Below are 12774 nucleotides of genomic sequence, written 5' to 3' on the forward strand. Positions count from 1 at the left end.
TTGCAAAAGTCCAAAATAATTTGCCCAAAGCTTATTGTTTAAAGCTTATTGATAAGCTTATCAATATTACTGATTTAATATTGAAATAGAGGCTGCCTAGCCAAGCTAGCCCATTTATACTTTTTATACTCCGAACACTAGCATTTGGGAGACAACCATAAATGTCCCATCTCTTCATCTGTCTCCCAGTAGAGTTTAGCTCCATTACACATGGCTCTGATATATTCAGATAATCCTGAAGTTGTTTAATAGCTGGATCATATGTGTTCAAGTCAGTAAACTTCATAGGGAGCAGATTTTGCTAGTCATGCCATACACTATCAGAAAGAAGTAGAATAAAGACCCACTTATGTTTCCACTTGCAAAATACAATTTAACCCCAAAGGCTTAGTGTCTGTCCTTAAGGTCGTGTGTACTTTTGTATGTCTGAAAAATTGCCATGTCGCAAAGACTTAATGCTCTGTGTTCTGCACAACTGACAAGCATAGTACCTGCTATATTGTTTTTCTTCCTGAGACATTTACACATGAAAAGAATACAATTTATAACACCAGTTTGTTTGTTTATCGTCCTAATGCATAATATAAACCAAAGTTTGGTCCTCCTAGTCCCATTATTCTTTAATCTTATATTGCAGTTACAAAACTAATGGAAATAACAAGTAATTATTTTTTAATTATGTAGTTATATCCTTGAATGCTGTAAATAATTTTTCAGACAGCGTCCAGTTCTTCAGTAATGTCACAATGACTTACTATTTGTTTAAAAAATTAAACTTAACATTGTTGCTTGAAGCAAACGTATCAATATTTGCGCTGGTATTTGTGTCAAAGATTAAGGAAAACAGGTGAATCCATTACTTGTTAGCTACAGTAGCCTGGTAGCTCCAATGCAAAACTAAAGAAGCAAACTCCAAATTGTCAGACTTGGGCTTGTTGGATGCAGATAAAACCAAAGGGTAGGATGATGCTCATAGACATACAGTACCCATCAAAAATTTGGACACACCTTCTCATTAATGTTTTCTTTTTTCTTCTGTATTTTTACTCTTTTCTCCATTGTAGAACAATACTGAAGATATCAAAATTATGAAATAACATACGGAACATATATGGAATTATGTGGTAAATAAAAAATGTTAAAATACAAAATATGTTTCATATTTTAGATTCTTCAAAGTAGCCAGCGGATACCTTGATGGTGCTTTGCACACTATTGGCATTATCTTAACCAGCTTCATGAGGTAGTCATCTGGAACACTTTTCAATTAACAGGTGTGCCTCATCAAAAGTTAATTAGTGCAATTTCTTGCCTTCTTAATGTGTTTGAAATAATCAAACAGTAAATATTAAATAATAAAAATATAGTAAATGGCTCGATTGGACAGCTGTAGTAATCCATATTATGTCAAAAACTGCAGAACTAAGTAAAGAGAAATGACAGTCCATCATTACTTCAAAACATGAGGTATCATAATTAACAATAAAGAAGAACCATTGAATTAGAAGGTGTGTCCAAACTTCTGATTGGTACTGTAGAGCAGGAAATAAGACCCCGTTTACATGTAGTCGGGTATCTATAAAAACGGATATTTATTTATGCGGTTGTACCCATCATTTACACGGAAACGGAGGTTTCAGTCACTGAAAACGGCTGCTTTCAAAAACTCCGGGCAAAGTGGAGATTTGTGAAAACTCCGTTTTCATGCCTGCGTGTAAATAGTGGAAAACGGAGTTTTCTCCGTGTTATGGGGAAAACAGAGTTTTAGCATTGTGATCTGACGGTCCCTACTCCTTGGCTTTCAGATCTCTGGTTGGCTTTCTATTTGTTTGACATGTTTTTGACAGCCTTCCCTGGCTGTTTTTGAGCATTGTGTAAACGGAATTATTTTCTAGTACAGGGAGGAGAAGATACCTGTTTTCATAAATACCCGGCTACATGTAAACGAAGTATAAATCAAGCGATTAGACATTAGACTGGACAGGGTTAAAGCAAAATCAATAATTAGGCCAACAAAGTCAAAACTGGGCAAGTAAAGCAAAATACAAACAAAGGCAGGAGTCAGACCTCATATTGACCTGTCCGGGTTGTGTAAAGGAATGTGTGTAATTGGGAATGTGTGTGTTTAATCAAAAGTGAGGTAACTTGTGAAGGTCATGGGTTTGCAGTTCATGACTTGGCTGAGGATCATGGGAGTTGGAGTTTGCAGTTTGAGTCATACACTATTGAATTGATTTTCCAAGACTTAAATGATGGCTTAAAATTAACATTCTGAATAGCAGAAAATCGCATTGTGCAGGTGAAATATGCTCATAGTTTACTTCATTGTTAGTCGCATTGTTTTTTGGGTGAAGTTCTTATTTGAGTTCTCAACAGATTTGTGTTTATTGCAATGGCAGGACTGTGGGGGATTGTCAACAATGCAGGACGGTCGTTACCCATGGGTCCTTCTGAGTGGATGCAGATCGAGGATTTCCACAGCACTCTAAGGGTCAACATGACTGGTGTGATTGAGACAACCATGAATTTTCTGCCACTTGTCAAGAGAGCCCGTGGCCGAATTGTTAATATAGCTTCGGTGCTGGGCAGAGTGGCAGCGAATGGAGGTGGATACTGCATTTCCAAATCTGCAGTGGAATCCTTTTCAGATTGTCTCAGGTAGTTCCAAGTTAAGAGTGGAATATCAAAGGGATGCATCTTTTTAACATCATATTTTTTATAATTCACTAATACATAAATGCCAAAAGAGATTTTAAAACATGACAATCAAGAGAGATAAAATATGAAAATCAATCATTATTGCTTCCATAAACAAAGGTCATTATTATGGAAATGCTTCAAACCAGGCCAATGAACGGGCACCAAAAATGATCAATCTGTATATGTGCGTACTGTAACTTGTTCTAGATCAGTAGTTAAAGGAGTACGCCAGCATTTTCAACCTAATCTCTATCTCTACCACATTCACAGTATACTATACACTCCCCAGCCACTTTATTAGAAACTTATTTTTGATTCTAAGATTCCTGTTATTGGCTGCAGGAGTGGAACTCAATGTGGTCTTCTACTGTTGCATGCTGAGATGTTTTCCTGCTCACCGCGGTTTAAAGAGTTGCTATGAGTTGCTATATCCTTCCTAGCAGCTCGAATCAATCTGGCCATTTTTCTCTGACCTCTCTTATCAGCAAGGTGTTTCCACCCATAGAACTGTCGCTCGCTCAGTGTTTTTTGTTTTTTGTACCATTCTGTGTAAACTCTAGAGACTGTTGTGTGTGAAAACCCCAGGAGATCAGAAGTTTCTGAAATACTCAAACCAGTCCATCTGGCACCAACACCCATGCCACAGTGAAAGTCACACTTTGAGATCACAATTTTTCCCATTCTGATGTTTGAAGTGAACATTAACTGAAGCTCTTGATTTGTATCCGCATGATTTTATGCATTATGCTGCTGTCAAGATATTAGCTGATTAGATAACTGCATAAAACAGCAGGAATATGGGTGTACCTAATAAAATGGCCTGTGAGTGTATGTGTGATTATCACATCATCCAATTTTTGTGTTTCTGTAATGAGAAAAGAGAAAAAAACTCATTTCTATGGGAGATTAAGGCCAGTTGTTTGGGTCATCAGTGAATGTAATTTTTTGAACGCTTTCATAAATTCTTCAGGCAATTGTCAGTCTGTAAGTCTTCTGAACAGTAAGTATTTTCTGTCCGTTTTTGCACGGAAACCACAAAATATTTTGGCTGTGTTTTGCTGCATGGCTCTAGTGTTTAAAATCGGATAAAACCCCATCAAGGACTTAGCTTTGGTAAGACTTTTGCTTCACATAGCTTATTCTAAGAACCTTAATGTAGAGGTTGTAGTTTTGAATTTATAACTGACCTTCATTATTCTTTTCTCAGTGTTGCAACACATGATGAAATTACTTTCTCTAATAATCACACATGCTACAGATGCAGTCAATGATTAGCTTGAGAAACCGCTGGAGTATTCCTTTAAGCCCCTGCAGCCACAACAAGAACGTGAGTTTAAATCCAGGTAGCAGTTAATAGCAGTGCGCCTGGAGTCCCTGCCTATTCAGCCATGGCTGGATCTTTAATCAACAACTTAAAGTGCATATCCTGGACCAATTTCGTTTTTTTTTTTTATATGAAAGTATGTCCCTTTACACACTCATCTAGGAGGGTAATTTTGCACAAGGCCATCTGTCTACAGCAGAAAAAAATAAAATAAAACGCGTCTGGAAAAATCCCAAGGGAGTCTGGAGCCAGATTCGTGACGTCACGTGCAGATCCACCAGCAGGCTGAGAGAGCTTGCATGGATTCAGTGCACAGTCTGTGTAGACCAAGTTTAGCAGCTAGTGATTTTGCACTGAAATATGGAATTGTCGCCTGAGCTTCTAAACCCATGGATTCATGCATCAATGCTCATCTATCTATTGTTACATAAATCATATTTTTTCTAATTACGATTATGTATTTATATATTTCTTCATTTAGAAGAGTACTGGCTACTGTAGGAGAAAGATTTCATAAGCTACACACATGGAATCGGCTAAGTAGGGTTGTATATACATTTAATGTGTTTGACAGGTCCCAAGATCTCAAGCCCTGACACGCATATCCGTTGACACGTGAAGTAAGTGTATTATCGCCCAGCGCTTTCGTGTTGTTTACTTTTGTGTGTGTCAATAAATAACATTATCCGTGTAACACACAAACACAGGAACACCTAATTTAGAGTATAGTCTCTCTTATTTCTTACCCTGGCAACAGTCAACTTGTGAATCGATGATTTTCTTGGTCTTTTTCGTGGCTGTGGTTGGTCCTCGGCTTCCGGGTGCTAGAGGTCTGCGCGGGTCGGATTTTTCAGTCCCGCTTCCTCCCGCGCCCGTATTGTGCAGTCCCACTCCTGCCCGCGCCCGCAAAGAATTATGATTTTCAGTCCCGCTCCTGCCCGTGCCCACAAAGAATTATGATTTTCAGTCCCGCTCCCGCCTGCACCTGCCATATTTTGTCCCGCTCCCGCCCGCAAATCCCGCATGATGCAGACGTTCGCGTTATTTCTCAGGAAAGTTCTTGTCTTGACACAGCGTGATGGTGCCCCGCCCCCTACTTTGAGTGGATTTGAGCATAAATATCTACAGCTCACGTTCACGTTTGTTATTATTTACCTTGTTTCTGAATTCAACATGTAGTGTCTCTAATAATAATAATTAGTGCTGTCAAGCGATTAAAATATTTAATAGCGAATCGCACATTTTTGTCACATGAGAAACCATTGTAATTCTCTGATCAGCATAAAAAAGTGAATGGGCTTGCTTTGTACCAATGTTGTTGTTTTTTTTTTGCAAAGCAGAGCTAGCAAGAGAACCATGAGTGAACAACTCTAATCAGGGAGACAGGTTACACAGTGACGGTAGGCTTGACTCAATGCTATCCCAGAAATCCTTCCTGTAATTATGCAAATTTGGCCGCCTCTGATTGGACAGCCAAGTTTGCATATTACAGGAAGAATTTCTGGGATAGCACTGAGTCAAGCCTACCATCACTGTGTAACCTGTCTCTCTGATTAGAGTTGTAGACTAACTCAAGCAGTAAATCACTTCACTCATGGTTCTCTTGCTAGCTGGGTGTGAACAGCGAGTCATTAGAGTGATCAAAGGATTTCCCGTTAGGATGATCAATGGCAAATTTAAGATGCCATTCCTCACTCAATTTGGCAATCTGACTCTCTCTGCAAATTTAGGCATCTTAAAATGTTCTTATTAATGCCAAATAAAATATCCAGCACAAATTATATATGATAGACATAAATTAATAATTTATAAATTTTATTTCAAACACGTTTTTAGTTAGCGGGACTGCAGCTTATCACCGCTCCCACCCGCGCTGCATATGTGCACTCCCGCTCCCGCCCGTGCCCGCATATGTGCACTTCCGGTCCCGCCCGCAATGAGCTTTCAAAATTTGTCCCGCGCCGCACTGCTTTGCGGCGGGTCCCGCGGGAGTGCAGGGCTCTACTGGGTGCCTCGCACGAAGCGCTCCCATTTCTCTCTCATTGTCTGGTCTTTTGGAAAATGATGAGTACTAGTCCCATCAAGATTGGTGTTGCTACACCCTCCTATGATACATCTGTTAACCATTTTAATAATTACATGATAACGTTGAAGAAATTTGCAGAAAACCACCAGGTCGTTTTCTCATAAACAAACCAGCGCTGACGTAGGATTCAGAAGGAGGTGTCCCGCACGTGACGTCACGAAAATCACTGTTTGCCGGGAAATCCAAATGCCAAGTCTTTTTCAGAGGCAGACGAATTCGCCTCAAATGGCTTGATTTCAACGGAATTTTTCTGGAATTTTTCTGGTATTGCACAAGATAAAACTAGATAGAACTTGATGCCAACGGCGTCGATGGGGATGCCTCCGCCCGGTAGACTACACACCTTATTAAGCTGTGATTTGGGGATGGACATTTGACCTCACAGTAATCTTGACCTGGTGAAGTTACTTGTATCATCCTTGGAGATATTGTGTTCACAAGGTTTTCGGACAGACATTTGACCTCACAGTGACCTTGACCTTAGACCTTTTGATCTCAAAATCTAATCAGTTCATGTTTGTCCCAAAGCACACAAATGGTGAAAGTTTGGTGAAATTCCTTTGATTAGCCTTTGAGATATCGTGTTCACAAGGTTTCGGGACGGATGGACGCACGGACAACCCAAAAACATAATGCCTCCTGCACCTTACGGTGGCAGAGGAATAAAAAACATAGAACTCGACACCAATGGCGTCGATGGGGATGCCTCCGCCTGCACACCTTATTAAGTTGTGATTTGGGGATGGACATTTGACCTCACAGTAATCTTGACCTGGTGAAGTTACTTGTATCCGCCTTGGAGATATTGTGTTCACAAGGTTTTCGGACAGACATTTGACTTCAGTGACCTTGACCTTAGACCTTTTGATCTCAAAATCTAATCAGTTTATCTTTGTCCCCAAATGCACAAATGGTGAAAGTTTGGTGAAATTCCTTTCATTTGCCTTGGAGATATTGTGTTCACAAGGTTTTCGGACAGACATTTGACCTCACAGTGACCTTGACCTTAGACCTTTTGATCTCAAAATCTAGTCAGTTCATCTTTGTCCCAAAGTGCACAAATGGTGAAAGTTTGGTGAAATTCCTTTCATTAACCTTTGAGAAACCTTCACAAGGTTTCGGGACGGACGCACACACGGATGGACGGACGGACGGACGGACAACCTGAAAACATAATGCCTCCTGCACCTTATGGTGGCAGAGGCATAAAAATGTCACAAAATATGACAGATATTTGACCAAAGTTTAATATAAAATAAGAGAATTACATTGATCTTGCTCTTAAATTTACCCGTGATATGCACTTTAAGCATGTCCTACAAGCCAGTACAAGCTTCCCTTTATTTGGCAAGTGTATTGCTACATAGGATTTTTTCACTTTTCCTGTGTCACATGATTAATTGTATCTTATAAAAATTAGATGGTGCTATGAGTCCATCATAAATACAAACACTGCAAATTTTTGTTACAGGAGGGACATTCAACATTTTGGAATCAAAGTGTGTATAATAGAACCCGGGTTCTTCAAGACCCAGATGACAAGCCTGGAACCACTTGAACGGGAACTTCATCGCCTGTGGAACCAACTGACACCTGAAGTGAAAGAAAGCTATGGAGATAAATATCTTGATAAGTGTAAGTATTCCTGATATTCTATTTAAGGTACCCATGCACCTTAAAATATAATTCTAAATGACTAACTTCTCTTGGATGCCTAACTAACCTGAATTTAATTTCAAATTTGTTTTTCCAGCTCAGACTGGTATGTGATGGATTTTAGAGAATAACATGGTAAACAGAACCTGTTAGCCACAAAACAGGGCTGCATGGTAGTGCAGTGGTTAGCACTGTTGCCTCACAGTGAGAAGGTTCTGGGTTCAAACCTGATGGCAGATGGAGGCTTTTCTGTGTGGAGTTTGCATGTTCTCCCTGTGGCTGTGTAGGTTTCCTCTGGGTGCGCTGGTTTCCCCCACAGTCCAAAGACATGTGGTTAGGTTAACTGGCTACTCTAAATTGTCCATACGTGTAAATGGTTGGGTGGGAACTGCTTGATGTCCATCTTGGGTAGCTCTCCTGAGCTAGCTAACAAACCTGCAGTAAACAGGCTGATGTATGAGAAAAAGAAGCCACAAAACCTGTCGAAAGTCCTTCTCACACCATATGGGACATAGGGCAGCACCGATCTCTGTTTCTGTAGCCCTCGGCCTCTCGCCTATTACATAGCTAGGGTTACAGTGGGGGGGCTAGTCCTCTGGTAACCTCAAGAGTTTGACTTCCCACTCGCATCTGTATTGCAGCATGCCTTGCCAGACGGCAGTAGGTACCATTTTTATGATGGTCTTTGGTATGACGACCACAAGTAGAACTCACGATCTCCTGATTGAGAAGGAGACATGCTAACCACTAGGCCAACTGGCAGTCTTGTTAGCTAATGGTCTACCTTCTATGTTATATTTATGTGAAAGTGAAAGTAGCCATGAAAATTCATTATTATTTATATCATGACATGTTTGAGTACTGTTAAATAAATCTGGCTCATGACTGCTTGAACTGGTTTACTAAACAGTTACTAATTAGCCAGCTAGCAATCAGAGATGACAGGAGGACATTGGGATGTTTTTAAATTTACATATCATGGAATCCTTAATGAGGAGAAAGGTATAGAAATTCTAGGAAATTTTAGATTCTCAGGTAAGAATTGACCAAACAAGGGGCTTCCGCCTTGATGGAGTAGACAGAGAGAGAAGGCAGCTCCGTTTTATTTCGATTCAATAACCTGACTTAAATCAACCAAGCCATTTTATTTACAGTAACCGTCTTTATTTGAGTGCCTGGAGCAACTTTATGCCTGTTTAAGTGATATTTAAAACTTTGATTATCCCCCCAAAAGAGTGAAATTCTCCACAAGTCAACTTGAAAATGGCTGACGGCAAACAAGAAGCAGGTAATGCTACGCCTATCTCTCTGGATATGCTTTGAGATGAATTACAATCTTACAGAGAAGCCCTGACTAGTGATATTAAATCACAAATAAACTGCCTCCATCAGGAGATTAAGAACGATATCTTATCGCTCAGCGAAGAGGCAAAAGCAGACATTCGCAAGCTCCGTTCTGAAATGGTACAGGAAATGGCGACATTGCATAAAGCACAGACAGATTTGGAGAACGAACATGCAGGAATGGGCAAATCCCTGAGTGATACAGTGGACTGGGTGACCTTATTAGAACACAAGTGTGAAACCATGGCAAAATAAAACAAAAAGATATCCGAAAAATGCATGGATTTAGAGAACAGGAGTCGCAGATTGAACTTTAGACTGATCGGAATTTGGGAGGGAGCTGAAGCAGGAGACCCGGTCCGGTTTGTTGCACAATTTCTTTCAGACGTACTTGGTGCAGAAAACTTTGACTCCCCGGTGACCATTGATCGGGCACACAGGACTCTTGCTTCGAAACCAAAAAAAGGAGAGCGACCACGGGCGATGGTCGTTCGCTTTCATTACTATGCGGAGAAAGAAAATATCCTGAAGCTATCCAGAAATAAAGGCTGCCTGTTCTACAGGGACACTCTCGTGCACATCTTTCCAGACGCAAGTCCTGAAGTTGGGAAGCTGCGAGCGGCGTTTAACCAAGTGAAGGCAAAGCTGCAGGATGCGGGGGTAAGCTATAGTCTGTTTTACCCTGCCAGGCTGGCGATCACAGTGAATGGCTCCAGGCACTCATTTGATAGCCCAAGTGAAGCACAAACATTTTTTTAACACGAAAATTGCTGCTTGAGCTGACAACACTGTATAAGAACTGTGACCGAGCTATGTTGGCACTTAAAGAAGTGAATCTCCTTAGTTTTCTCTCAACCCTTTGATGTTATGGCTGGGTACCCCCCTCCTGCTCTTTACTACGGATAACGTAATTACTGCTGACGATTGAAAACATAATTCGAGAGCACTAATGGAAGGGATGGATTTTTTTTTTGCTTTTTGGTGTGTGTGTGTGTGTGTGTGTGTGTGTGTGTGTGTGGCGGGGGGGGGATATTCCTCAAGAGCTTAATATGGACGGTTATCCTTTCGAAGGGCTATTATGGACTGCCAATAAGTATAATTTAGGGAAAATAAGATTTCTTTTTTTAAGATTAAAGTTGCATACATGTTTATCAGCCTATATAACAAACTGTTTCTACTGGTGCAACAAGTTTTTGGTGCCGTTGTTGTTGTTGTTATTATTATTATTATTATTATTATTATTATTACTGTTGATACTATTGTTAATGATGATAGTGGTGACACCACACTGACTTATCTTAATTTAATTAATTTATTTATTTTTAATTACTTATTTAATTATTTACTTTCTGCTCAATGAGGGCACAATGCAGGTAAGATAACTAAAATCAAAATGAATACTGTTTAAGACACTATTTGCCTTTTTTTTTCTCTTCTCCCCCCTTTCTGTACACATGGATCTTGTGGAATATAAACATGTCTAGACTGATAATTAGAATAAATGACACATTTATATGAGAATAGATTGGTTTAAAGATTTGATTCTCCAAAGGAGCTTAGGGGTAAGTCAAGCATCCAATTTCCTCTCTGAAGGTGCGTTGGACGGCAGGTGTTTTGTTTTAATGTTTTTTTTTTTCTTTTCTATGTTCTATGTTAGGAGAACGACAGGTGGAGGTGTGGGTTCAGTTTGAACGGGGTAGTCTTAACTTTGGTACGCATTTTTATTATTTTTTGAGCAGGTGTCAAGCGGTGAGCACTCTATTTACAATTTATCCTTTTTAAAACCTGATAATGGCTAGTAGCTAAAAACATCTAAATCTGGTTCAGTACATTTCCTGGAATTGTAAAGGGCTTCATGGAGCAGTGAAGTGGGGAAACATTTTGACTCATCTTGGTAGTTTAAGAGCTGATATCTCATTTTTACAGGAGAAACACCTTAAAAACCTTGATCAGAAACGTTTACATTGTAAATGGGTTGGGCAGGTTTATCATTCCAGTTATAACTTTAAATTTAGGGGAGCAGCTATAAAGAAAAAATATACCTTTTATTTCAACCCAGGTTATACCAGACCCCCATGGGAGATATATAATAGTAACAGGAAAGCTTTATAATACTCCAGTAGTTCTGGCCAGTGTATATGCTCCCAATTTCGATGATGAACAATTTATATCTTCTTTTATGAACACCTTGCCTAGTCTTGATACACATAAATTAATAATGGGTGGGGACTTCAACTTGGTACTAAACCCTACTTTGGATAGATCGTCAAATAAATCAATACATCTTTCTAAGTCAGCAAATGTGATTCATACTTTTTTAAATGCATGTAAAATAGCACATCCATGGAGATTAATGTTCCCAAACCTACGCAAATACTCCTTTTTTTTTTTTTTTGCCAGTTCATCGCACTTATTCTAGAATCGACTTTTTTAAAAAAAATTGATTGTAGTCTCTTGTCATCGGTGAGACATTGCGATTATGAAGCAGTAGTGTTGTCGGATCACAGCCCTGTGATATTACAACTAGCATTTGATAACAAAAGTACAACCAAAAGCTGGCGATTCAATAATAATTTATCAGAAAAAACATTTATTGAACAAACCAAAAACCATATTAATTCATATTTACTTATAAATGACACCCCAGAGATTTCAAGGTCAGTTCTTTGGGAAGTGCTTAAAGCTTACATTCGTGGACAGATAATCTCCTTTAGCTCCTCAATTAATAAAAAGAACTGTGAACAAAAAACTCAAACTCACTGATGAAATTTTAGAGTTGGACTGCAAACATTTAATTTCACCCTCCCCAGATTTATATAAAAAAGGCTATCCCTTCAAACAGAATTTAATTTGCTTTCTACTACAGAGACAATTAGTCTTTTGACATGAACAAAACATAGAAATTACGAACATGGCGAAAAAATCAGTAAGATTTTAGCATGTCAAATTAAAGAAACTGCAGCATCAAAATTAGTTACAGAAATCCGCAATGATGCTGGACAGATTACATTAGACCCACGGGAAATAAATCATGTTTTTTAAAAATTTTATAGTGATCAAGAATCTACGGGAGATTTATCACTCATGGAGAATTTTTTTTAATGACCTGAATGTTCCAAAAATTAGTGCTGAAAGTAAGGAACCTTTAGAAAAACCTCTGACTAAAGAAGAAATAATTGAGGCTATACAAAATATGCAAAGCTCAAAGGCTCTGGGGCCCGATGGCCTCACGGCAGAGTTTTATAAAACCTTTATTAACGAAATTTCACCGTTGCTACTTGATGTCTTCGAGGAATCACTTGAAAAAGGCTGTCTCCCACCTACTTTTTATCAGGCGAGTATTTCCCTATTACATAAAAAAAATAAAGATCCATTAAATCCAGGCTCGTACAGGCCCATTAGCCTACTTGATTTGGATAACAAGATACTAGCAAAGATCTTAGCCACCCGTTTAGAAAAGGTTCTGCCTTCTGTGATCTCTTTAGACCAAACAGATTTTTAGAATAGGTTTTTATTTTTTAACATTAGGAGATTGCTAAATATTATATATACCTCAAATAGTAACATCCAACATCCTGAGTTACTTATTTCTTTAGAAGCGGAGAAAGCTTTTGACAGGGTTGAGTGGGACTCTCTCTTCTCAACTCTGTCAAAATTCGGGTTT

At 39.1% G+C, this 12774-nt stretch overlaps 1 protein-coding gene across 4 annotated transcripts in view; it reads left to right on the forward strand.

Moving 5' to 3' along the window:
• rdh5 (retinol dehydrogenase 5 (11-cis/9-cis)) overlaps positions 1-12774 on the forward strand; it is a 122268-nt gene that overhangs the window by 75935 nt on the left and 33559 nt on the right. For all 4 annotated transcript variants that reach the window (XM_060910280.1, XM_060910279.1, XM_060910277.1 and 1 more), the window contains 2 exons: positions 2400-2658; positions 7582-7745. In XM_060910280.1, coding sequence (XP_060766263.1) covers positions 2400-2658; positions 7582-7745 — 423 coding nt within the window. The remainder of the gene's footprint in view (positions 1-2399; positions 2659-7581; positions 7746-12774) is intronic.

Source organism: Neoarius graeffei, chromosome 26, assembly GCF_027579695.1.
Source record: "Neoarius graeffei isolate fNeoGra1 chromosome 26, fNeoGra1.pri, whole genome shotgun sequence".
NCBI lineage: Eukaryota > Metazoa > Chordata > Actinopteri > Siluriformes > Ariidae > Neoarius > Neoarius graeffei.